Below are 27,251 nucleotides of genomic sequence, written 5' to 3'. Positions count from 1 at the left end.
TTCTTAATGAAATTAATGGGAGAAAAATCATTTATGAAAATGTATCCTCCTCCTCCTCCTCCTCCTCTTTCTCCTCCTCCAGTTTCTTTTCTTAGTATAGATTCTATTTCTTAGTATAAATTTAAATTTCCATGTAGTTTCCTTTTTCTTTAGACTGAAGAACACTGTTCCATGTCATCACCCCCCCTTCCCCAAGACAGGGTCTCTCTGTATAACAGTCCTAGCTGTCCTGGAACTAGCTCTTGTAGATCAGGGTGGCCTTGAACTCACAGAGATCCACCTGCCTCTGCCTCCTGAGTGCTGGGATTAAAGGGGTATGCAACCAGCCCTCCCCCCCCCTTTAAGATTTATTTTATACATGAATGCCTACATGTATGTTCCTCATTCCTACAAAGCTCAGAACAAGGTGTCAGATTCCTCTGGAACTGGAGTTGTGGATGGTTGTGAACCGCTGTAGGTGCAAAGACTCCAATCCAGGTCCTCTGCCAGAGCAAATGTGCTCTCCCCTGTGGAGCTCTCTCTCCAGCCCCTGCAGAATGTTCTTTAACATTTCCTTACAGTGCAGGTAGGTCCACATAGATGTTTCTCGGTTCTTGTGAAGTTTTATCTGCCAGTGGCTTTCTTTGTCCCCTGTTTGAATGTGAAGGCTCCTGTTGCAGTTTTGTTGGTCAGCACTCTATGCTGTATGCTTGGGAGGGCTCTGACCATGGGCAGTGCTGCTTACTCTGCTTAGCTCCTCTGTAAGCAGTGTTGGCTTCCCTGGCTCCTTTGAAGACACCGTCTTCCTCTCTGGTTTTGAACTGTATAGGTGTGGGTATGGATATAAGTTGAGAATTGTCTGCCCCTTCATTTCTTGGTTTCCTTTTATGTGTGTTTCACAGCATTTGATGCTCTTTGGGCCCCTGAGGCCTCAGTCTGTCCTCAAGTTTCCTGTACTTCTCTTTCTCTTTCTCTGTCTCTCTCTGTCTCTGTCTCTCTCTGTCTCTCTCTCTCTCTCTCTCTCTCTCTCTCTCTCTCTCTCTCTGAGTGTATGTGTGAGAGAGATATACTCTTCAATAATGTTGTTGACTCTAGTACGTTTTCTGATGAGGTTATTATACTCTTCAGTCTTAGAGTCTTTTTGTTATTTTCTATGGTTTAAATTTTTCTGTCGAAGTACCCTATATATTCACATATTAAAAATCATCATGTTCGGGGGCTGGAGAGATGGCTCAGCGGTTAAGAGGACTGACTCTTCTTCCAGAGGTCCTGAGTTCAATTCCCAGCAACCACATGGTGGCTCACAACCATCTGTAATGAGATCTGGTGCCCTCTTTAGGGGTGCAGGTACACATGCAGGCAGAGTATTGTATTCATAATAATAAATAAATCTTAAAAAAAAACCATCATGTTCTAGCTGGACATTTGCCTTTAATCCCAGAACTCTATAGAGGTAGGAGGTAGAAGGATTTCTATGAGTTTGGTGCCAGCCTGGTCTACATAGTGAGATCCTATCTCAAAACAACAACAAATAAAACAAACCACTACCATCAACAAAAACTGTGTTTTCCTCTTTAAGTTTTTGAATGTAATTTCTTATTTTTCTTTGAATGTTTAAAATAATTGCCTAAAAATCTGTCTGCTTAATCTATCAACGGTCGCCCCAACATTGATTTTCTACTGATTTGTTGCTACCCTTCCCATTGACTGTGGACCACATTTTTCTGCTCCATTTTTTGTTTTGTTTGTTTTTTCAAGACAGTTTGTGTGTGTGTGTGTGTGTGTGTGTGTGTGTGTGTGTGTGTGTGTGTAAAACAGCTCTGGCTGTCCTGTAACTAGTTCTGTAGACCAGTCTGGCCTTGATCTCACAGAGATCTGCCTGCCTCTGCCTCCCGAGTGCTGGGATTAAAGGTGTGTGCCACTACCGCCCGCTGACCTGTCTAGTCTTATACATTAGGTCTCATTAACAGGGTCAGGTCTATGTTTCATAGATGGGCTTTAAATCCAGTCAGAAAGTAGTTGGTTGCTCCCATAGAATGTGTTGCTACTACTACACCAATAATATATCTTGCAGGCAGGTTGTTGTTGTTGCTGGGTGTGTAGCTGGGTGATTGAAGATACCTTCTCCTCCAGTGGCATGGGTTGTACTTCTAGCGCTACTTACAGTAGTTAGGAGGGGTGAGATGCTTCTAGTTGGGCACCAACTAGATTTCTTCATGTTCAATGACATAAATAAGTGGTGTCTTCCCCAATAAGGCCTCATCTCATGTTGTGGAGGGAAACCAATAGCACTGACAGTGGCCTGTGATGTTTGGGGTGGGGCCTGTGAGACCCCTTTGGCCAGTGACTCAGCAAGTAACCCATACCCTGTACTGGGGGGTTTTACATGGTAGATGATGTCTACTTTGGTCTGTGTCTTTCTCTGTTCAATGGTAACTCTATTTAAATTCCTTTCTATGTTTTGGGAAACTTCTGCAGTAGTAGGTTTCCCGATGACTTTTCCAATGGCCTTCAGTGTTAGCTGCCCTCCCCACATTCCCTCCTTTCTTCTGCCCCCTCACTCTCCTTATTTAGTTCCCCTATTCTAGTTTCCCTTTTATCTTTTTATGGTGTTATACTCTATTTCCCTGCCTTGGAATATCTCCTTCCCGCTGGTCCCTTACTGGTTACCTAGCCTCTGGATATTCTAAATGAAAACATATGTTTAAAGCTTAAATGCTACCATCCACATATAAGAGAAAACATGTGTTTGTCTTTCTGGGTCTTGGTTACCTCACTCAGGATGATTGTGTCTAGTTCCCCCATTTACCTGCAAATCTCAGAATTTTAGTTTTCCTAACTGTGTAAGTGTACTGTTGTTGCATATTCGTCCACCTGTTGATGGATGTCTAGGCTCTTTTCAGTTTCTGTCTGTTACGGATAGAGTAGCAGTGAACATGGATGAGCTGGTGTCTTCGTAGTAAGTAGAGTCCTACTTGTCTGTGCTCAAGATTTTGTGGTAGATCAGGTTTCATCTCTGTGGGGGACCGCTGCATGAATTTCCATGGTTCCTATACCAGTTTGCATTTCACCAGCAATGAGCAATGAGACAGCATCTGCTGTCTTTTTTAAAGTTAATCTTGGCTACTCTGACTAGGGTAAGATGAAATCTCAAAGTACTTTTAATTTGCATTTCCCGATGGCTAAGGATGTTGAACATTTCTTTAGGTGTTTCTCAACCATTTTCATTCAATCTTTTGAGAACATTCAACTCTATACTCCATGTTTTAATTGGATTGTTTGTTGTTGTTGTTGTTTTGATGTTCAAGTTTCTTTGTATAATCTAGATACTAACTCTCTGTCAGCTATATAATTGGTAAAGATTTTTTTTACCATTCTGTGTTGGTTCAAATACCCAGTTTCAGGCTTTCAGAATAGTTTTGCTCTTATTGTTAGACCATTTGCAGAGTGAGTATAAAATGTGAGGGCAGGAAATAGGCTTAGTCAAAGAGACTACTTTCTTTTAAGACTTAGCTATTCTGACTGGGCAGATGCACTAGGCAGATTAAGCATCCATAATCAGAAAATTGATACTAAGAAAGCTTCAAAGTGTGTACTTTTCTGACTTTGAGAGGTGACATGATGCCACAAGTCTAATGCTTTATTGTGTACAAACTTTAGCTGTTTTCGTAAAATAGTTTATTTTATGTGCATTGGTGTTTTGCCTGCGTGTCTGTCTGTGTGAAGGTGTCAGATCTTGGAATTCCAGAGAGTTGTGAGTTGCCACCTGGGTGCTGGGAATTGAACCATGGTCCTCTGGAAGAGCAGTCAGTGCTCTTAACCACTGAGCCATCTCTCTGGCCCCACAAACTTTAGTTTTAAGCATAGAATTATAAAGAAAAAAGTTATCACCTTTAAGCTGTTTATAAAGTCCATTAAAAGTATAAAAGAGAGTCATCTTTAGACTTTCGTCCCTAAGATATCTCATGTGTAGTTATTCCAAAATCTGTCTTGAATGCTGGGATTAAAGGCAGAGGCAGGCGGATCTCTGAGTTCGAGGCCAGCCTGGTCTACAAGAGCTAGTTCCAGGACAGGCTCTAGAAACTACAGGGAAACCCTGTCTCAAAAAACCAAAAAAAAAAAAAAAAAAACCAAAAAAAAAAAAACAAACAAAAAACAAAACAAAACACCCCAAAATCTGTCTTGAATCACTTCCGGTTGCTAGCATTTTTGATCAGGCATATTGAACCTCTATTGCTTTACTGATAAAGGCCTCTCAGACAGGACAAGTCAGGTCAGGCCAGTGAACAGCTTAACAGTGCTCCTTGCCTAGTTTTGGGATCTGGCCAAGGAAATGCTCTGGGTCCTAAACTCTGCAGATGAAAGATTGCCATCCATGAAACAGCTACTTTGGATTTCTCTCTTCTGTCGTGGCCTGTTCTTCTATAGCATTGCATATTAGTTGCAGCCCAGTTGGACTCCTAGGGACCATGCACCCTACATCTTTGTATGCCGTGTGTAATTATTTGGAGACACATGCTGTTCTTTCAGTCTTCTGTGCTAACTCATTGCAAGACTCCCCACTCATTGTTCAAATTTTGAATATTCTTACTAATAACCCATCCCTACCCCCAGAATTTCTTTGTGTAGCCCTGGCTGTCCTGGAACTTGTTTGTAGATCAGGCTGACTCCAAACTCACAGAGATCAACCTGCCTCTACCTTCCCAGTGCTGCGATTAAAGTTGTGTGGCACCACAGCCTGGTGTGTGTTCCACTTTGTACTCTAAGTCCTTGGCAGGGTAGGGGGTAGCTGTCTTGTCATTCTGTATCTCTGCTGCTTGACTCGTATTTGGTCTGAATGATGACTGGAATTTTACAGCATGATGACCAGATTGGTTTATAGATAGGATGCTAGTGTGTGTTCTCCTGTGTGAAGTTGTGTTTCAGGAGGATCGGTAGGTAGACATGTAGTTGGGCTGTTGAAGTGTGTTCCCATTTGTGTGTACCTGTATTCCAGTTCAGTTCTTCCTTCTGGGTCGTCTCCCCAGGCCCACTGGTCTGATCGGAAGGATTGCTGTCAGTCTTTGGCCATGCCACATTGAATGTGCCTGATTCAGCTGGTCTCTGAGGCAGAGTTGTGCCAGGCCTGATCGTGCTTAGATGGGAGAAATCCTGGTAAAGGTTTCTGGGAATTTTCTTGGTGAAGGCTCGTGTTCCTGTTATACATGTATTCATACATATTTAAGCGAAGCAGAGTATTTTGACTATTCAGTTAAAACAAGGGTAGACTATCTTGCTTTTGCAATTGGTTTCATAAGCCTCTTCCATGTTTGTATTCTTTGCCTCTTAGTAAAGGATTGAATTTTTTTCTTCTTTTTCTTATTTTATAAAAGGGTCTTTATAGCCGGGGCTGTCCTGGAACTCACTACATAGACTAGGTTGGCACTAACGCGAGATCCACTTGCCTCTGCCTCCTGATCTCTGAGGTTAAAGGCATTTGGTACCATGTCTGGCAAAGGATTGATTTGAATGTCAGGATTAAAACTTCCCTAGCTCTAAATCTGATAATTTAATATTATTGTATAATTAATCTTCATTAAATAGGAATATTGTGCTTTTCTGAATTGATAAAGTACGGAGATAATAATAAAATGTGATTTTTTTTTTTAATGAAAAAACAGTTTGGGGGCTAGGGTTGTAATAGCTTATCTGGGCGTGTGCTCTCAAAGCCCTGGGTTGGGTCCCTAGTGCTGAGTAACCAGGTGTGGCTTACACCTGTAATCTCAGAACTATAGAGACAGGAGAATCCCAAAAAGGCCATCCTTCCCTCATAGGTTCAGGGCTAGCGTATCATATGTGAGACTGCCTGAAAACAGCAGAAGAGAGTGCGGGACTTGTTAGAGTCCGCAGTGGCCTGCAGCAGGAGTGCGAGGGAGCTAGGAGGGCTGTGCAGGTTTCCTGTGGTGGCTCACACATCTGAAAGGGGGTTTGTCTTTAACTCCCTCAGCTTTGATATTAAATATTTTTTTAATCAAAAATGTATTCTCTTAAATTACAGAAATCAAAGCTTTAAGCAGATAAATTTTTGTTAGTGATTAAAAATCATACCTCATGGGAAATAGTTTCTTAGGCAGTTTTTGCCAGAAGAGGAGCAAACACCTCCTACCTCGAAGGGTTTTGTTTAGCTCTTCTTAAATGTCACTGAATTGTCAAGTTTCTTTGTTTTTTTTTTTTTTTTCTAGTAGGTCACTTGTTTTTGTGGTGTGAGGATTATTGTAGTCTCACCACACACACATACATATAATATTAATATAGATGTGTATATATATTACATTTCTTTGTGTGCAGCACATGTGTAAGTGAGCACTTTTGGAAGTTAGAGGACAATTTATAGGAACCATTATTTCCTTATCTACTGAACCATCTTGTTAGCCCCAAACACCTGTTAGAAAGAGGGTTGCTACTTACATGAGATCATTTTCAAGTTTCCTGAATGTTGGTTGTTTATATAGAGTAGGTGATTATGAACAATAATCGCTAGCAAAAATGCTGTTTTATGCTGTTTGTATTGAATGATATACAGGACTGAGACGTAGTAGACACATTCATTCCCCTGTCAGCTCATCTTAACTATTAACAACTTCCTTACTTTTTATAAAGTAAACCCATGTAGATGATTTTGGAGGCAAATGGATTAATAATCATGGTTTTCATGTTCTCCTTTTGCTCTAGTCAGCTGTGGTTGCTGAAGCCCTGCTTTCAGTGACTTGATAGTGTGCATACAGTCACCCACTTAGAAGGTGGTAAGTAGTCATGGGATAAACATTTCTGTCAGCCAGGTGTGATGGCACACACCTTTTATCCCAGCACTCGCGGATTTCTGAGTTTGTGGCCAGCCTGAAATACAGAGTTCCAGGACATCGAGGGCTGTTAGCACAGAGAAACCCTGTCTCACCGTAGCAGCAGCAACAATCCGTAGAGAATCTCCATGTCTAGGCAGTCACGTCCTTAGGAAAAGGAAAAGCACTGGTGTTGTGCTTGACGGTCTTGGCAGCAGAGTGGATAGTCAGGAAGACCTGTGGGGTAGATAGAACAAAAAGGTGGTGTTTGAGGGCTGGGTGGTGTTGACCCATCGTGACATAATTGTGGATTTGGAAGTGAGAAGTAGAAGACGAGACAGAATAGGTGAAGGTGAAAGTGGCGTGCATTCAAGAGTTGATTCTTGAGCAGTGTTGCCATGAGCTGTGCAGTTGAGATTGGTCAACCATCAGAAATGCTTGGCGATGACCTAAGTAGCTTTGAGTCACTAAAATAACAAAAACAACAAAAACTTAAACTAGTGAGAATTTAGGTATGAGCCTTTTCTGATGTACAATTTTCTTCAAGTCATAGCAATTGTAAGAACATAATTATTTCACGTTATTTGTAACATAGAATGTACCATAGCCTGCCATAATTTCTTTGTGGTGAGCCCTTGTATTCTAAATTTTTGTTTTGACTGGACCACTTTTCCATATAAAGCTTGTATTTTCTGTGGTAAAGTGAGGTTCTTAGAGCACAGGTGGGCTGTGGAGTGGCTAGGTTGTCATTGCTGTCAGAGTAGGAAGACTTGGGTTTGAACTCCAGCCACATTGACAATCTGGGTTGGGCAAGTGCATGCCTGTAGTGTCAGTGCTGGGGAGGTGGAGACAGGAGGCTCGCTGGGGTCTGATGGCCTGCCAGTCTGGCTGAATCAGTGAGCTCCAGGCTCAATGGAAGAGCCTTTCTCAAAAGTTAAAGCAGAGGAACTGGAGAGACACCACCCAAGTCCAGTTCCCAGCATACATTCACACCAGTACAAACATATGTATAAGTAAGTATTTATAAATAAAATTTATAATATTTACAAATAAAGTAGAGCATATTTGATGCTGACTTCTGACCTCCACAGACACATTTGGACACAACTGCAAATACAGTGGTACACACACACACATACATACACACACACACACACACACACACACACACACACACACGTGTGGGTCATTGCTGCTCCTGGAGGAGTACAGTGGAATTCATTTTGACAGTGTTTGTGTATACTGTGTGCACATCAGAGATCATGTATGATGAACATGAATTGGAGCACAGAATTGAGGTTTCAGAATGATTGAGGGTATTGATGTTCTGTTGGAAATGAGGCAGAAGAGTAAAGTGTCTCTAAAGAGGATTTTGTAGTCTGTGTAAAAAAACAACAAACAAACCCAAAACAAGAAATGTAAGCAGCTTGAGTTTAAATTGCACAGAGGGGTTGAGGAGGTGGCTTGTGACTAAGGGTTGGCCATGGTAGGTAGTCTCTTGTGAACTACTCTCTGAGGTGGATACAGCCCAGAGCCTTTGAATACCTTTCTGCTTAAGGGGAGGAAGGGCAATTAGGATGATACCAGACCTTATTGTCTTATTTTACTGTTTTCTCACCTGTTATGTGTCCACTGGTTTTATATGGAGACTAGAGAGTGACAGTCATACTATGTGTTTAAAGTATTGACTGGAGGACATCTCAGAACAAGAAGCAAGCTGTTGTTTTACAGGTGGAGGGTCATTCCTGTGAGCAATGTCTGTGCTGCAAGACTGAACCAGGTCCCTGAAGTTTGAATATTTAAATTAGTTGAGGCTAGTGGGATTTGTTGTATAGACTTGGCGACATTAACAAGTGTATGTGTTAGGATTATGACAGTATCACCTCATTTCCACAAAATTCCCACTGAGAGTAAAATTACAGGGGAGAGCTTTAAGGTATAAGATTTTGTTTTATCAGAAACAAAAATTAAAAATTGATTTTTGACAACAGAGTGGAGAGGGCTTTTGACAGCTTCTCTTTGGAGGTGACTATGTTTGTATATAGCATGCTGGTTCTTAGATAGTTCATTTTAAATATACAGATAGTACTTGCATTGCTGTGGGACAATGCTCTTGTACCCTGTAAAGATTCATCACTTGTACTGGTTTAATAAAACGCTGATTGGTCAGTAGTCAGGCAGGAAGTGTAGGGGTGACCAGACTAGGAGAATTGTGGGAAGAGGAAAGGCAGAGATGCAGTTGTCAGCCACATGCAGAGGAAGCAAGATGAGAGTGCTGCACTGAGGAAAGGTGCCAAGCCCGTGGACAAGCGTGGACAAGAGTTCTGGGTTAATTTCAGTTGTAAGAAAGCAGTATATAGTTAACATAAGCCTCTGTGTTTCTTTGGGACTGAACAGCTGTGGGAACAGGTGGGACAGAAACTGCTTTATAGTCCACCTTTCCCTCCTTTCAAAAGAGCGTTTACATTGCTGACATTCCAGCACCCCTGTCTGTTCACTGGATGCCTGTGGGAGATCTCCCAATGCTGGGTGTCACTGTGTGCTAAGTATACAACAGTCGTTGGAGCACGCTGATAGGAAATGGTTATTCAGACCAGACGGTAGGATAGCTGTCAACTGGATGGGGAGGGGATTTGAAGCGGTGGTGTTGGAGATTAGAATAGATACTAGGTAAGGAAGCTACAGAGTTTAGATTGGTGAAGGGACCAGTTCAGAAAGTGGTAAATATGTCTTATAAGATGTGATGGCTACCAGTTATAGAAGGTTAAATCTGGATTGGAAGTCATTTGTTATTGAAGGTATGTGTAGCAGCCATATGCATGCTGAACCTGGGGAAAGTAATAAGTAGCCCCCATCAGAGCTTTGCACAGAGAGCATCTGGGGTTGGGACTAGTGTCCAAAGCCAGATGTAAGCTCTGCTTCTTTCTTTGGGAACTAAAGTAGGAAGATCACTAGTTCAAGGTCTTTTAAGTATATAGAGTGACTTGAGGGTCATCCTGGGCAACTTAGTGAGACACTGTCTCAAGCAGAAAAAAAATAAAAAGAAGGCTGCGGTTATAGTCATAACTCAGCGGTAGAGTGCCTGCCTCATGTGCAGGAGGCTGGAGGGTCAATCCTGGGTATCCGAAAAGAGAACTTTGGATATGTTTTCTGGTTTCTTGAATCAGAATCTTTGATGTGTAGCATGAAGTTTGGTTTGAAGAACCACTTGTAGTATTGATGCTCCATCAGGCCCTGGAAATGCATAACCCTAGAGGTCATTGGTATCACCTCCAGTGAAGTAAGACCCTGGGTCAGAGTGGTTAAAATGGGCATGGAGAAGAGATGGAAAGGCAATGGGATAACTTGCAGCAATTAAAAAAAATTATGTATATATGTGTGTGTATGTGTGCCATGTGTGTGCATGAGATCAGAAGAGGCGTTACATCCTCTAGAACTGGAGTTTCAGGTGGTTGTGAGCTGCCATGTGCGTCCTGGAAACTGAACGTAGGTGCTCTGATACAACAGCAGATGCTCTTAATCATTGAACTATCAATCCAACCCCGCCATCTTAAAATTTATGGTCTTCATTAAAATTGTTTAGAACAGATAAAAGAAGTTGTGTGAGGGATCATGGTATACCTGCCTTTAAAATAGCTGATAGAAGCCACACTTGGTGGCCATACTTTGTATTTAATCACAACACTTGGGAGGCTGGGGAAGGAGGATTCTACAAGTTAGGCCAGCCTGTGTTATGCAGTGAGTTTGAGGTCCTCCAAAGCAAACACATACACACACTCAGAAAGTAAAGATGTCGTCAGCGACTGGTGAAGGTGATGGAGACACGGCAGTGCTGGAATAGAGATGCAGACTTCCTGCACGTGTGATGAGGGCACAGTGAGTGGGGAAGGGAAGGGGAGTCACCAAGCAGTTTGCAGGACTGGACCAAGTAAAAAGTTAAGCAGGAAACAAATTCAAGTATTCTTTTTGGTGGGAAATGAATGGAGGGGAGAGTGCAGGGAAGTGACCACCCAGGGCCAGGAGGACATGACAGGTATTCTGAACCTGCGAACACAGACTTTACTCACAGGTAAGGAAGGGCGGGATGGGAGGGTGGGAGCAGGAGTCCCAGGAGCTGTACTAAGCTAGATCACCTGTCAGAGCACACTGTAAATGAGTGACTAGGAACACAGAGGAGCTTTAAACAGCATCACACTTAGAGGATGGCCAGTAATTCCAAGTCTGCCTTTGGACCACTGATAAGAGCGTTAGATTTGAGTAGAGGCAGGAGGTGTGTGTAATTAAGGGTCTTGGTGGAAATGACCCAGCTGATAATCGCCTCAGTTGTGTTCATGTAGGGTGCTCGAAAGTCCCTACTACATTTGGGACTAGGACAAGTTGGTTCTCTGGAGAGGATTATTCTCGAGTACAGCTCGGGAAGGAGGTTTGGGATGCTGTGCTTTTCTTGGATTCCAGGGTGACTCGGAGTTCAGGAGGGAAGTCAGGAACAGAACACAGAAAAAAGCATCCAGTAAGATGCCTCAGTTACTCTTCCCTTTGTTCCTTGTCATCCTGAAGGAATGAGATAGGCTAGGCGTCACCAGCATTTAGACTCACACCCTTGAGTCATTTACATGTAGACATGTAGAGCTAATTAGGTGACCCAGAGTAAAGGAGACAGCCATAAAACAAAGGCAGAGATGCTGTGATTGCTGCTGCTTTAGTTACCTTGTAGACCCAAGTGGGACGCCACTATTTTTACAGTAGCAGCTTCCAGAGTGTGGTTACAGTAGCACTTCTCTGTGAAAGTGTAGCACAGAGAGTAAACTACACTCTCAGCAATGGCTTGTGTTATTTCTGGGCCTTGTTTGTCTCTATTTCTTAAGAACTAAAATAAATAAAAGCAATGATTTATTAAACTTAACACATAATTATATGTGTATAAAAGTATACATAGCCAACTAAGTATACATGTATGCCCTTATGTAAATTAACTGTAATATTTTATATATAAAAATTATATATGTGAATTTATTGTACTTATAGACCATCTTATTTAGAAATACCAGTGCAATCAGGGTAGAGTGGGAAGTTTATGTGTCTGTCCTAGAAACTGGGTTTGAGAAGGACCTGTAGGCTGTGATTGAACATGTTCCTTCTCCATGCCTTCTGTTTGACAGGCAATCTTTTGTTTAGGAAGCGTGTACACAAGTGATTACCTAGGTGTTCAGATTAGGGAGAAAAATGCAATAGACTGCATGAAGTTCACTCTGAAGCTTGTTTGAATACAGAGAACCTACAGACCATCTGCCGCCTCTTTTAAGTTCTTAGGACCTATAATGTAAGAAAAAGTGGGAGCACATACTTTGTAGGTGCTATCTGTAAGTAAGCATGCCAGGGGAGAAGTTTAAAATACTTTGCTCTGTCTGTTCTGTTCATATCATTCTGCCCTTAATTCCTGTTAGAAGATGAATAAAGCAGGCACCAAGTTTCAAGATTTCATAGTAGTGAAAAAGTGGAAACCGCCTACCCAGGGGTTGGCGGGACTGCGTCCAGGTCTGTTCAGTAGGAGCTGTGACTCTATTGGAAACAATGCAGATATATTCTGTTCAGTTTTTAAAACTTACTTTTAAATTTTTTGTTGTGTATATCTGCTTGTGTCTGTATTGTATATATGCCACATATGCCCGGTGCCTGTTGAAGCTAGAAGAGGGTGTTGGAGCTCCCTAAGTGTGTGCTGGGAACCAAACTTAGGTCCTCTGCAAAAGTAGCCAGCATGTATTATTATTCTTTACTACGGAGGCATTCTCTAACCCTTCAAGTAAACTCTAGATAGAAAGATATACAAATTTTATGAGAGGAACAGAAACGGCATCACCAAACTGTGGACAGTCAAATTCTTTTTTGTGAATTTTAGTTTCCTTTTTATATTTAATATCCTTTAAAAAATAAAATAAAAATTATCTTATATGAACATAGTAAGAAGATTTAAAGTCTTAAATTTGGAACAGAGAATAGACTCATTCTTAAGCAGTTCTACCATGACAGGCTTGGGCTGATGGCACGATTGGCTTCTAAGGACCACATTTGTAATGGGAACGGGCTGTTAGTAGGTCAGAAGACAGGAGCAATAAGTCCAAAGGGAATGAGATAGACAGTGGACAGTGAGGCAGTGAAATCTATCCCAAGAGGTTGTGGGTTGAATGTGTTGTAAGGAAAAGGTTTTGGTTTGCGATCATGGGCTGGTGGTGACATTCATTAAACAAGGTGGAGAATACAGGAGATGACATTCTTCTCTGTCCTTAAGGCAAGTGATGGGAAATGGTAAATTCAGTTTAACATGGACCAAGAGCACTGGTTGTGAGTCTGAAACTTAATGTCTTTCCCATGCTTATGTCTGATTTGGAGCGTTTTAGTTTTTTGGGTCCTAGTTTCCTTATGTGCAACAATGAATATGATAGTGTGATTTATGTAATTAATGGGGTTAAGTGAGTAAAAAAAGATGCCTTGTGCATCTTTAACAGAGATTAGAGTTCACTGGGCTGTTGGGATGTGGGCCTTGAACTCGGAGAGGTGTGAGTGAAGAGCCACCTGGGGCTGGTAGATGTGCATATGGTGGGCCTTCTGGCATCTGCTTTATATACTGTCATTCTGGTAACGGCAGTTAGGGGCCTCGGCCTCCAAAGCTTCGTGCTCTGAATTCAGAATCAGAGAGAACAAATGCACTAAGAGACTGGAAACTCCACCCAAATCTGTAGGTGCCTCCTGGTGTGTTTGCATGGACTGAGAGAAGGCGAAGGGCAGCAAGCAGAGCAGGGCATCATGGGTGGATCATGTATTTAGGGTCACTTTGCACTTAGTGACCCTGTAGAAGAGGATCCCCAGAGCTCATGTATGCATTTAGTAGGTGGTTTGCTTTAGAGCCTTTTCCTCTCTGCTGCATTCATGTGGTGTCTAGATACTTAGTGCCTGATTTAATTTTGGGGCCAAAATAGGTTCTGAAGGCTGAGTTAGAACTTCGTTTGATTGGTTGAAATGGCTTAGCCTTTTTCCTAGCGCTTAGGTCAGGAACCTGTTGTTCTCATGATTTTAGCAACCCCACACTTTTCGCTCGGGCACTCACTATTCCTTATTCAGGGTGCTGTTGGCATAGAACAGTCCAAGACCCGTGCTTAGACTATTTGTGGACTGTCTGGTTGTTTAGTGTCACTAATTGGCTTCTTACCCCTACCCCTTTTATTTGGTGGATTTTTTTTTAAGGTGATAGAAGGATTATGTGGCAATCTGTTATATGTTTGAATTAAAATTTTAATACTAGTTTGGGAACAGTTGATATTCCATTTTCCGAGTTAAAATTTTTTAACTTGCTAATTTATTACTTTAGGACTTTTTTCTTTTGTGTTTGAGATAGAACAGGGTATAAAGTCACACTTGGACAGATTCTTGTATCTTTGCAATTTTCTCAATTGTTTCATGACTTAATGGGAAGCATCTTGAGGTGTGGAGAACTTTGGTACATGACTGAGTTTGTAAATAGTGGGGCCTTTGACCTGTTAGTCTCCTTAAAGTAAGTTGACTCTTACTTTCCACGTCTGTAAAGTGGAAGTAAGGCTGCTTCCATTTTGGGTATGTTAGCATGCACTAACGTGTGAGCTGGGTGGTGTGTGTGTTGTGTGTTAGCATGCACTAACGTGTGAGCTGGGTGGTGTGTGTGTTGTGTGTTAGCATGCACTAACGTGTGAGCTGGGTGGTGTGTGTGTTGTGTGTTAGCATGCACTAACGTGTGAGCTGGGTGGTGTGTGTGTTGTGTGTTAGCATGCACTAATGTGTGAGCTGGGTGGTGTGTGTGTGTTGTGTGTCAGCATGCACTAACGTGTGAGCTGGGTGGTGTGTGTGTTGTATGTTAGCATGCACTAACGTGTGAGCTGGGTGGTGTGTGTGTTGTGTGTTAGCATGCACTAATGTGTGAGCTGGGTGGTGGGTGTGTGTTGTGTGTTAGCATGCACTAACGTGTGAGCTGCGTGGTGGGTGTGCTGTGTTAGCATGCACTAACGTGTGAGCTGCGTGGTGGGTGTGCTGTGTCAGCGTGCACTAATGTGTGAGCTGCGTGGTGGGTGTGCTGTGTGTCAGCATGCACTAATGTGTGAGCTGCGTGGTGGGTGTGCTGTGTGTCAGCATGCACTAACGGGTGAGCTGCGTGGTGGGTGTGTGCTGTATGTCCGCAGATAGGATTTTCCTCGTAGTTTCATTAATAATGTTGGTATGGTAGTGCCTACTACAGTCTTTTGGGTTTTCCTTTAAAAAAAGGACCTGTGATTGTTTTCTGGAGGTTTTGATAAATGTTCTTGTTTTTCTGGATTTCACTTGCAGTCCCCTGCTAGTGTAATTGCTTTTTCTGTAACACCACTTGATCATCTTATTGGGAATTAGAGCTATGGATTGTTTCCTCTTCTGTGCTAAGTATCAAGACAATGGCATTTCTTTGTTTCCCTTCTAATCATTTGCCTAGTGTAAGTCTGGAAAATGTACTTCTAAAACTACATGGCAAAGACTTTATTTTCTTCTGCCACTTTAATCTGTCATATAAGTGAGCACAGAGGTGTGGGGATGTCTATCAATCACAGTGTGTAATTTTTAGAGAATCATAGCTTTAATTGGTGGGATAAAATTGTAGATCTTTTCTTTATTATATTTCTTTGTTTTCCATGTTTGAGTATTTCATCTGCATGTATATATGTGCACCATATGCTGCTTGGAGCCTTTCAAAGTTAGCAGAGGTTGTCAGAGCCCCAGTAGCTGTCTGTGAGCCTACACTTGAGTGGTGGGAACTGAACCCAGATCCTCTGCAAGAACAAGTATACTTAATTGCTGAGCCATCTCTCTCCCCAAATTTAAGATGCTTTATACTTAATGGGCTTTGCTTATTTTCAGTTGGTACCTTTGAAATCACCTAAATTGTCCTTTTAAATTCCATGGAGCATCATATTTTTTTGTATAGATTAAAATTTTTTGTGAAGCATTTGTAAAGATAGATTGCATAGGTGCAGTTAGAGAGCAACAGAGAACTGCCTTTGCACTAAGTCTAATAACAATGGTACCTAATTAGGTTTTGAAATTCCTTATATGATGATGTTTTAAAAATCTGCTTTTTTTTTTTTTTTTTTTTTGGGTGACCAGGAGGTTCCAGCTGATCTGGAACTCACAGAGATCTACCTGCCTGTACCTTCTGAGTGCTAGGTGTGCACCGTGGTGGTGCTTCTGTCTTTTGTAGCAGCTACCCACTGCTTAGGGATTTGGAGTTAGAGACACTTGTTAAGTTGGTGTCATCGCAAACCCTTGTGGTGTTAAGGAAGACTTTGTACCTGAAGTTGGGTTCCCTGGGCTCTGTTTTGATCTGTCCTCACCAGAGCCTGACTGCTGAGCGTGCTGGCTGCCTGACACACCCCCCCCCCCCCCCCCCCCCCCCCGTGTTGCCTTTGTAAACACCTAGGCACTAAGCTCAGAGCCACCCTCTGCACCATGTGCTTCTGGGCTATGGCTTTTTGGAGACAGCTGTAGGTTAGCTATTCAGAGTCCTCAGAGCCACTTACGCTGAGTTCTTGATTGTTCATAGCTGTTGACAGAATGGGAGCTGAAATACACTGAAAGATTTTGAGGACCAGGACAAATTCTTTCTGTATGGGTCGTGCATGGTTTTTCTCATTGTCTACTGTTGTTCTCCACAGTTCTGAGAATACTTTCATTTATGAGGGAAAAGGGACACATTGACTATATATATTTTTTAGAAATAAAAAAATGACTGAAGGCTCTTTAGAAAAAAAATCATATCTGAAGTGAGACTACAAAAAATCCGACTGATGTTGGGATTATCTGCAGTGGATGTCCTAGGGTGCAGATTCTTTCCCTCAGTTTCCAGTAGATAGGTGATAAAGCAAGAGCAAGTTTTGTGACTTCTAGGCAAATATCAGCGTTTGCTAAAGGCTGCTTTTCAGATGAGTAGTGGCTAACACGGTGTTTTTAAAGATGTCAAATTTGTTTTTACCTTTAGATATTGAAATCAGTAGTGAATAAATATGACTTTAGTTTTTATCAGCTTTTAATAAAAAGAATACTAGAGGCTGGAGATGACTCAGCAGCAGGAAGGAGCACTAGCTGTTCTCACAGAGGACCCAGTTTCAGTCTCAGCACCCATGCAGTAACTCACAACCTGTATCCTCCTCTGGTCTCCAAGGCCCCAGGCATGTGCAAGATGGACAGGTATATATGCAGGCAAGGCACTCAGATAACCGTTAATGAAATGAAGAGACCAAAGGAATGCTGAGACCTTGTTTGACCCAGTCTTATAGGCCTTCTGTGGAGTCGTGTCATCTGTGTATGCTGAAGCTATTCAGTTTGTGAGGAAGACTGTTGAGTGTTACAGGTGGACATTGTAAAGAGCTGACGTACAGCTATAAACACAGTTCAGAGCTAGAGAATGAATTGGCACTTTCTCTGTTGTTCTTGTAGTCCATGCTACAGAAGTTTAAAGACCTACATGTTTGAGGGGAGAGAATTTGACAGCTACAAGTATGAAATAAAAGTATTTAATTCCACTGATTCAGTTATTTTTAGAAGTAAATATATTGTGATGATTACTTTTATTGTTCATTTACTCACCTAACCATTCACCTAGCCAAATACCTAGGCATACACCTAGCCATGCACCTAATCATTCAACAAGCTAGCCATGCACCTAGCCATGCACCTAGCCAAGCACCTACCCGTGCACCTAGCCATACACCTATCCGTGCACCTTGCTGTGAATCTAACATTGTCTTGAGAAGTGATGCCCCTTGGCTTGGGTGTGTCTTGGTAGCAGTAGTGTCTCACTTAGAAAGGCTGTCCTTTATCAGGAAGTCAGGAATATATAGGCAGTGATTTCAGAAGAACAGGCAGTTTCCAGTTTAAAACTAATTCACAAATTCAGCTCCTATTCTGAGTAGATCACTCACCAGTGGAGTGTTCCCTTTTGCTGCTGTTTGGAGGACAGAGTTGGACTTTCAACCTAAGAGTTCAAAAGTAGGAGAAATAAGTGAAAAACAAAATATTTATCAACAATAAATGGAGATTTTAAGTAGGCTATATATATCCTACTAGCCTAAAAATATCCTTCTTCAGACTTAATTTTCTTAATTACTTTATTACATTATTTGGATTTCTACTAATAAATTCATTTGGGCTAGTTAGCTTTTTTTGTTTTGTTTTGTTTTTCGAGACAGGGCTTCCCTGTAGTTTCTAGAGCCTGTCCTGTGGGCTAGTTAGCTTTACTTGTTGGGGATCGCAGTTATTGATGTACCTTGTTTCGGTCTAGATTTATTTTTCTTTTAGCTTACCTTACATAATGGGCTACACTCAGACAGTAAAACCTTTGGATGGTGATTTCAGAACATAGAGTAAGTTAGAGAAAGGATTGTGAAAGGGTTTGACTGGGGGTCATCACTGTGTAGAGTATAGGGAATTATAGGTGTCAGGAATCAAAGGACAGCTTGCTTAGATGATTTAGATTAGATAGGGTTTGCCTTTTCTTTCTCACAATCTATAGTGCTGATGACTAACAGCATCTTTGTGTTTGTTGGGTTGTTTCTTTGCGTTTACTTTCTTTAAAAAACTTTGTGGTTAAGAGGACTGGCTGCTCTTCTAGAGGGCCTGAGTTCAATTCCCAGCACCCATATGATAGCTCACAACTGTCTGTAACTTAAGTTCCAAGGAATCCAACACCCTCTCAGACATGCAAGCAGACAGAATACCAATGCAATAAAATAATAAATAAATCATTTTTAAAAATTTACATTAAAAAGCTGTTTTGAAAAAGGTTAACACACAAGCCTGTCTCCTAAGACAGGCTTTGCTTATTAATTAGTTCAGCTACCTTGAGAGTTAGGCCAGCACGAGCAGCTCCGTTTCCTTTGGAGTCACTGGATCTCACAGTATCACTTGTGAGTTATTTATTCTTCAGCCTGGTGGTCTTTGCTTCTCTCCTGCTCCCGTGCGGTCCCCATCTATAGTCATGAGAGATTGCGCTCAGTTTCCCAGTGGTCGTCATGAATTTGTCTCAACAGTCATGAAATTAAGAAAGCCGTAAATAGGAGGGAGGGGCTCTTAGAAAGTAAAAGTGGACCACTTGGAGAGCAGGGGGAGTGTTGATAGCAGGATAACTGCATTTGAAAAATGTCTCTGAATTTAATCTACAAATAATGTTGGTAGATTGACATGTTGACATTTGTAGCTTTTATTACCTCTGCCTTGATAGTAAGTCACTGTGGAAAGTAAATTAAAAATTGTATTGGTGTGTGCATACTGTACAAATCATAAAATGGTGTATTTCCTTTAGATACATTATATAAAAGTGCATATTACTCATGCTTACTTGATGCTTAGAAATGCCTGGAATGGTTATTGGTCATAGGCATATTTTAAAACTTCTTTTCATGATAATTGATTGTTATATTTTCTATATGCTTGATTTTGATAAATGAATAGAAATTATTCAGGTAACTGTAAATGTTAGTAAATTGACAAATTTGGAATAATTTTATCTGTTTTGGAGATGGTAGTTATATTAGATACTCTTCAATTAGGGGTAATTGTCTTACATCATCATTTCTTATCGTAATCTGTTTTTCTTCACACAGTGTTATAGTTTTGCCGCTGGACTCTTCCCTCCCTTCCCCCACCCCATCAGGATGCTATGAGACTTGAAGAAGACGATGCATACAGGTGACTCACATTTCGCAGTACAGTAGTGCTATGGCTGTGAGACAGTGGGGGCTGTTCGTGTGCTTTCTGGGTGGGCCTCTGGCAATGCTAGGGTTCGTGACTCTGGGACTTGGTGTCACAGTCTTAATAGCGATGCTAACAAATCATGCTTTTAAAGTTGAAATATTTCTGTTTTAAAAACTAATAACATTTACTTTTATGGTTAAATATGTCTCCCTGTATTCCTATGGGAGAATGGATGTTAAGATGATTTCAGTAAGGCTGACAGGTAAAGGTAAGAGCTGTTAGCGGAACACTTGCATGTGTGGTCCTTAAGCAGACATGGTCTGGGAGTCAGTGTTTCCTGTTCCTTCTCCCTGTAAAAGAGAGCTCCCTTCTCTTTTACCCTTATGTCATTTAATGTGTAGATGGGAACCTGAGAAGTTGTTTACTTCCTTCATAGTTAATTGAAGGATCTTACTGGTATTTTGAAACAGAGATTCTTCCTTCTGAGTGGCTGTGTTCAGACTGAAAAAGTCAGATGTGTTGCAGGCACTCACCTATGTGCTTGTAGATTAGCTAGATGGGACACATTTTGTTAAACAAAGTTACCTTTATTGGTAGATTTGAGTTTTTATTTGATTGTATTGTAAGCTTAATGTTTGAAAATGATTTCAGCTGGGAAAAAGATAAATCTTGAGCAGTATCTGGTATCTGATGACGATAATTGGTGTAGCTGTTAGTGATTTTCATTTTTTGTGACCCCCAATTTTCTAAAATAATTTTTCTTTTGCTTTAGAATGAGATTTTAGATGTGTCATTTTCTATGATAAAACGTGCTTGACTATAACACTTGCAAATTAAATGGTATGGGAAAGTCAGTTACCATGTATGTTACACGAGGGACCCACCATTTCTGGAATTATGATGGTCGCTGCTTAAGTCAGTGACTAGTCATTCCTTTGTGGTACTTCTCACACAAGCATGCATACAGGCTTCCTAGGTGTGTTTGCCAGTGTTGGGGGGACGCACTCCGCTTCAGTGGCTAGTTGTTAAAATCACCATGGTGCTGGTGCTGAACATCATCATGAAGAACCATCAGGAATGTTCACAGAAATGTTTCCTTTAGATTTTCTATACTTGGCCGTTAATGCTCGAACAGTTCAGCAGCACTGTCTTCCTAGGTTGCTCTTGGCTGCAGGGTATTCATTCAGGCAGCATCTGGACTATGCCAAGCAGATGCTGTCTGCATTGTTGTAGAGGTCAGTAGGAGAACAAAGTAGCTTTTAGTTGTTTCCTAGTACCTGTGACTTACTGATGGGAGGTTTCTTCATGAGGTTTTCAGTTGTTCATAATCAGAGGTGTACAACATGCTCCCAAGTAGCTGTTTCTCTTTAAGCTTTTTGGTCTCAGTAGTTTTAATAGCTGGAGAGCAAATGTTGTTCTTAAGAGATACCTAATTAACTTAGTAAGTGTTGCAAAACAAGAGAATTCTGTGGATTTACATTTGGCTTTTTTTGAAACATAACCAATATTTATCGCCTTACAAAAGAAAAATATAACCCAAGAAAGCTCTTTTTAACATGTGTACATTGTTGGCATATTTCTCATTCAGAATTTGAAAGTTGATTATTTTTTTATCATAAAATCAACAACTTCTCTGATCAGTTAATACGATACTTTCCTTTTAATATTGCAGCGTGTGTACTTACACTTTAGCTGACATAATACATACAAGCTTATAAGGAGTTTTTCAATGAAAATTATTTCTGCAATGTGCACACGTATTTGAAAGTGAATCTTCTGCTCTCTTACACATTGCTCATGGTACTAGCCTTGGTATGTTCTTAAATTCTTACTTTTTCATTCCATTGTATTGATGGATGTATAGGCTGAGGAATACTAGACAAGCATTGAAGTAGGCATTGACTGGTTCACCTTTCTGTATGTAGTCAGAATGTAATCGATTTTCATGGTAACTATGTGAGGTGATAGCGATGTTCATTTCCTTGATTTTTTTTTTTTTTTTTGTTGGTTTGGTAACTTTACTATTGTACACAAACTTTAAGTGTCTTGTGGATTACTGTAGGTGTGTACACTTGGTATTTCCTAGTTATACCCCAGTAAAGCTGGGGAGGAAGGACGAAAAAGACAAGGGAAGATAGTTGCTTATCGAACAGCGAGCCAAAATCACATTGATGTGTCTTCAGAACAGGCGTGTACTGCACAGGCGTGTACCAGATGCTGATCTGCGCTTGTTAAAACCCTAGGCTCCTTTTGTTGTGTTAGTGGAGCTGGAGTGCAGTAGTAGGGAAATGCAGAGTTTGCTTTACACTTTTAAAGGATGCTGCAGACATTTATTTGGCTAACACTTGTTTCATAGCAAGTACTGTAATGGGTGTTGTACCTCTAAGGATTCTGAGTATCTCAGCTCATATTTTCTTTAGAGTGAGGGGTGATGTGTAAGGACCTGTGCCATGGAATGGATGTATATCATAACATTTGAGTACTTGCCTGTGGAATTCAAGGCACATGGAGCAAAGATAGCATCTTCTCAGTCTAAGCGTGTTCACAGCAGTGGTGTCAGCTGACATTTCAGTCAGTGCCCTTGTTATAAAAATCTCTTCAGGGTTAGTGAGGTGTCTTGGTTGGTAGGTCTGGCGGTGGGCATGACGTACAGCAAGTGAATGTTCAGAACTCGTTACCATGTTGTTTACTAGGTGTGCGCCCAGTGTGAAGGGCAGTCTTGTGGGCGACTGTTCTCTGCTTCCTCCGTATGTAGGGTCCTGGGTATTGAATTCAGGGCAGCAGCTTCCTCACCTTGACTGCCACCTGCAGACTCCAGTGACTGCCTCCTTGTTGTCTCCTTCATAACCATTTCTTCCCATTTAAACATCACAATGGTGGGAGGTACGAGCCCAGCCAGGTGCTTGTCGTCTTGGTTTATAAGTAACCGAGTTCAGTTTATTTTGGATATAGGATCATTCCTAAGATTAGGTTTGGGGGAAAAAGCAGATCCTTCTCAGAATCATTATACATATTAACTTAAAGCCTGCAGGGAGGAACCTGGGAGGCCAGCATTTCTTCAGTGCTCATTAAAAGATCCCCTTTAGAGTCGGATTTAGCATAGTCCTACTTTTTGTTTTTTGTTTTAATGGTTTTAACAAAGTAGCTTTTTAAAATATATATATATATATATATATGTATATATATATATATATATAGCACATAATAATGGCACACTAGTCACTTAAAGAATTGAATGGTGGTGGATGATGCTTATTTGGCAAAGTGTTTGCTGTGCAAATGTGAGACCCGAGTTTGGATCCCCAACACCATGTACAAAGATGGCCTGGTAGCCTGCGTCATGTTTCTAGCTAGCTCAGCGGAGGTGGAGCCAGGACAGTTTCTGGAGCTCATTTTCTACCCAGCCTAGATGAATCAAAGAAAGAAGACGCCTGGTGTTGGCCTCTAGCCTCTGTGGTTGAACGTACATGTGACCCCCTGCCATCATATACCCCCTCCCTTCAAGACAGGGTCTCATGTAGATCAGATTGGCCTCAAACTCTTGGTATCCTGAGCCCCCTTGGTGCTGCATGACGGCAGGCTGAGCACGCCATAGGGAGCCAGCCAGTAAAGCAGCGCATGTGGACTCTGCATCAGCTCCTGCCTTGAGTTTCTACTCGGACTTCCCTCAGCAATGGAGTGACCCGAGAGGTGTTAGGAGGTAGACCCTTTCCTCCCACAGCCATAGAAACACTACCTAAGACAGTAAGGAAATGGCACATTACCCCCCCCCCCCCCCCCCATACCAGTTTAAGTTGAGAGCACACTGAATAGACATTCATGATGATGAGCTTGGAGACTGGTAACAGTGACCTGCTGTCACTTTCTACTTGGGGCAGGTCCAGATCATCAGACGTGGACTAATTGGTCTTGAGTACAGATTACTTTTGGCATGTGCTGCTTTGAGCCTTTCTATCATATGAACGTTTCCTAGTTTAAGTTAGATATTGCTTATTTCTAGCACCACCTCATTCCCACCCATGAGTCAAGGTTGTTTTGTTATATAGCCCTGACCATCCTGGAGCGTTGTACCAGTGTTGACCTAATACTCAGAACCCCCTACCCTGCCTCTGCCTTTGGAATTTTGGAGTTATAGGTGTGTGTCACCATGCTTAGATTTATTTTATATCTGAGTGTTTTACCTGCATATATGTTTGTGTATTATGTGTATTCTTGGCCATTTCAGAGGACAGAAGAGGGCGTTGGATCTTTTGGGACTGGAGTTACAGGTGGTTGTGAGCCACCATCTGGGTGCTGGGATCAAATCCGGGTTCTTTGCAAGAGCAACAAGTGCTCTTAACCACTGAGCCAACTCTCTAGCTGCCAACTGTTTTTTTTTTAAATTAATATTTTTGTCAGTTTTAAAAGTTACTATGTTGTATTCATGAATATTTGGCTTGAATGTCAGAGTTCCTTTACTTTGGGGTAACTAAGGTCATGGGATCTGGAAAACTTTAAATTTATTGAGCTTGTCAAAAAGCTGTCCTTGTAAGTTCTCCCGTCCTGGCAGTAGGTGTGACTGGATCTCTGGATGGCAGTGCTTGTTATAGTTAAAGCTAAGCTCTGGTCGGCTGGTGGAAGGGACAGGACTTCAGAGAGACGGAAGGTGAAAGCCACAGCTGCTGCCTCTTTCTGGTGGTGTGGAAGATTGCCCTTTCCTCAGCTGAAGGTCGGGGTCTACCGTGTATTGTCTCAGTATGCACAGCCAGCTTTCTAATGTCAGTGTCTGCCGCAGATGCCTGGACGAGCTCTTGCTCTGTGCCAATGCTTTTCATGATTTTACTTCTTTTGTGATTTAAACTTTTATTTTCTAAGCAGAAGCAGTGCTGATTGTGTCGTGTGTACGTAGTGTGACAGTTGATACATATCACTATGTGTGTACGTAGTGTGACAGTTGACACATCTCAAACAAAGGATGGCTCCATCTCACTGTAAAGCCCGATTGTTTTACGTAGTAAGGACTTTACTGAAGGCCTAGAAAAAAGTAGATATTTGCATTATTTTACTGTTTTAAAATTACATCTATGTGTTTGTGTCTGTGCGTACACTTGTGTCACATGCCCATGGAGGTCAGAGGACAGCTTGTCACTGCCAGTGCCCTCCTACTGTGGGGTTTGCAAGGTGATCCCATTTTGTTGGTCCTTACAGTCCTTTTTTTAAAAATTTTTTTTTTTAAATTAATGCTACTTTGTAAATGTCTGTCTTAGATTTCTGTTGCTGTGATAAAATACCATGACCAAAAGCAGCGTGGGGAGGAAAGGGTTTATGTCAACTTACAGTTACATACCGTTGTCCACCATAGGTAGGAACTGAAGCAGAAGCCTCGGGAGTGTTCTTGTTGGTTGGCTGGCTCAGCTTTGCTTTCTTAAGCCATTCAGGATGACCTACTTAGAGGTGGCACCACCCACAATGGGCTAGGCCTCCCCACCCGTCCGTAATCCAGACAATGCACTGCAATTTGTCAGGCCAATCTTCTGGAGGCGTTTTTCTCAATTCAGATTCCTTCTTCCCAGATACATCTAGGTTTCTGTCAAGTTGACAGACCCAGCAGCATAATGTACACCTGTAAGAATGCTTAAGGGGCTAGAAAGATGAGTCAGCGGTTAGGAGCACTGGCTGCTCTTCTAGAGGACTCAGGTTCGATTCCCAGCACTTACTTGGCAGCTCCAGTTGCAGTGAATCTTAGGCCCTCTTTTGTCCTTCATAGGTAACAGACACACATGAATATGTACATACACACAAAAATTAAAAAGACTGTCAGAGTTCTACAAAAGTGACAGTTCAACATAGATTTTTATCTCCCCTCTTTTCCCTAAAAAGTGGACAGAATATGTAGATGAGCAAAACCGCCAGTCCCATAGACATTATCCTTGAGACTGTGAAAACATCCCCACAGGTGCAGATAGAAGTGTGATAGCCACCACAGAGCTGTGTCAGGATGTGTGCACAGTTTAACTAAGGGACCCGAAATCCTCAGCTCGCCAGCTAAGACTACCACAAAGGCAGAGCGGGAGGATCTGAAATATTGCTGCAAGCCAAAAAGTGTTTGTAAGTTCCCAGGAGTATTTGTGGTCTGAAAGGGTTAGAGCTAGTCCCTATACATTCTCAAAACCAGTTAAAACTTCCATGCTAGCCAGAGCTGACACCACTGGGAATAGTCTCCAAATTGAGCCGTGGTGGAATCTGCATGGACAAAGGAAAGGGAAATTGGGGAAGATGAAGACACAGGAATTCTTACTGAGTAGTCTGTATTTTGACATCCTCTCTGAAAATAGGGAAGAGAAGACACTTACTAAAGACATATTCTAGTTGCCCGGTAGTTTTTATTTCTTAGGTGTGTGTCTGAGCAGTGTGAGGTCAGAGGGCAGCTGTGAGGATCAGGTGCTCTACTGCCACCTTGTGGGAGCCAGGGGTCAGACTCAGGCTGCCTCTACCGAGCCAGCCAGCCGTCTTGCTGTGCCCATACTGTTTACATTTTACATAACCCCCATATTGCTTTTTTAAAATAATGTACATAAAAATTATCAGAAAATAATCAGAAATTCCCCACTGATGTGGTAGTGCTCAAAACCATCATTTTCATCTCCTTTTTTTTCTTTTAGTTGTTGTTATTTTAACATAGATTTTTGCTTTGTAGCCCACCGTGGCCTGGAATCCCTGTAGCCAAATTTAGCTTAGGAACCCTGTTCTTCCCTCAGCTTCTGAGGTGCTGGAGTTAGAGATACGCATAGTGATGCTGGCTGCCACGGAGGTCTAGTAAGAGGAGGAGGAACTGGAGAGACACACACGGCCCCCACATGACAGCTCACAGTCGCCTGTAATAATTCCAGAAGGTCAGATGCCACCATCTGGCCTCCATGGGCACCAGGCATATACATTTTGCAGGCACATACATTCAGGCAAAACACTGATAGACATAAAATAAAAATAATCTTTAAAAAGTGTAAAACAGGAAACCTCAGGGAGCAGCACGTTACACAGATAGTAGGAAGCATAGCAGCCAGAAATGCCAGCAGAGTAAGATTTTCAACCTAGTGTTTTAGAGCACACCCAGAGAAATCTCTAGAACTGATGGGAATATGGAAGGACAACGTGAAACTGGAGAAGAAAACTTAGACGTTTATCATTTTGGGAAGAGAAAGGAAAGGGGAGTGGGGACCCAGACAAAGCACTCACCTAGGAGCTAGGGTTGTGGCTAGTTGACAGAGTGCCTACTCAGCACAAGTGGGGCCTGTGTTGTGCGGGACCAGAAGTCCAGAAGCTTGTTGCCCTTGCCCAGCCTGTGATTCGTGGGCTGCTTTCATGTAAGCAAACAAATGAAGAGGCCCTTAAAAAATAAGCTTGAATGATTAGTTATCGGGGAAAGGCAGAGAAATTTCAGTATATAATAATCTCGTGACTTATTCCAATAAGACTAATGCAAGAATATTTCCTGAAGTTGGATGGTTTTGCCTTTGTTTTGGAGAGGGTAAGCATCAGGGGAAAAGATAACGCTGTGTAACTGAATAATGTGGATAAGGCTAGGCATGTTGGCACACATCTCTACTCACTGCACCCTTAGACAGAGTCAGGAGCATCCCTGCTTGAGGCCAGTCTGGTTGGTCTACATAGAGTTCTAGGCCAGCTAAGGCTGTATAGCATGATCCTGTTTACAGACAAACAAGAACAAAGCAA

At 41.8% G+C, this 27,251-nt stretch overlaps 1 protein-coding gene across 4 annotated transcripts in view; it reads left to right on the top strand.

Moving 5' to 3' along the window:
• Dyrk1a (dual specificity tyrosine phosphorylation regulated kinase 1A) overlaps positions 1-27,251 on the top strand; it is a 117,795-nt gene that overhangs the window by 23,610 nt on the left and 66,934 nt on the right. For 3 of the 4 annotated variants that reach the window (XM_038345255.2, XM_038345253.2, XM_038345254.2), the window contains exon 2: positions 19,448-19,532. The exons of the other annotated variant lie outside the window; for it this stretch is intronic. In XM_038345255.2, the coding sequence (XP_038201183.1) occupies positions 19,523-19,532 (10 nt within the window). In that variant the 5' untranslated portion in view covers positions 19,448-19,522. The remainder of the gene's footprint in view (positions 1-19,447; positions 19,533-27,251) is intronic. 4 annotated transcript variants of the gene reach the window in all.

Source organism: Arvicola amphibius, chromosome 10 (assembly GCF_903992535.2).
Source record: "Arvicola amphibius chromosome 10, mArvAmp1.2, whole genome shotgun sequence".
NCBI classification, from domain to species: Eukaryota; Metazoa; Chordata; class Mammalia; order Rodentia; family Cricetidae; genus Arvicola; species Arvicola amphibius.
Note: the sequence above shows the minus strand (reverse complement) of the source record. Positions and strands in the feature narration are given on the sequence as shown.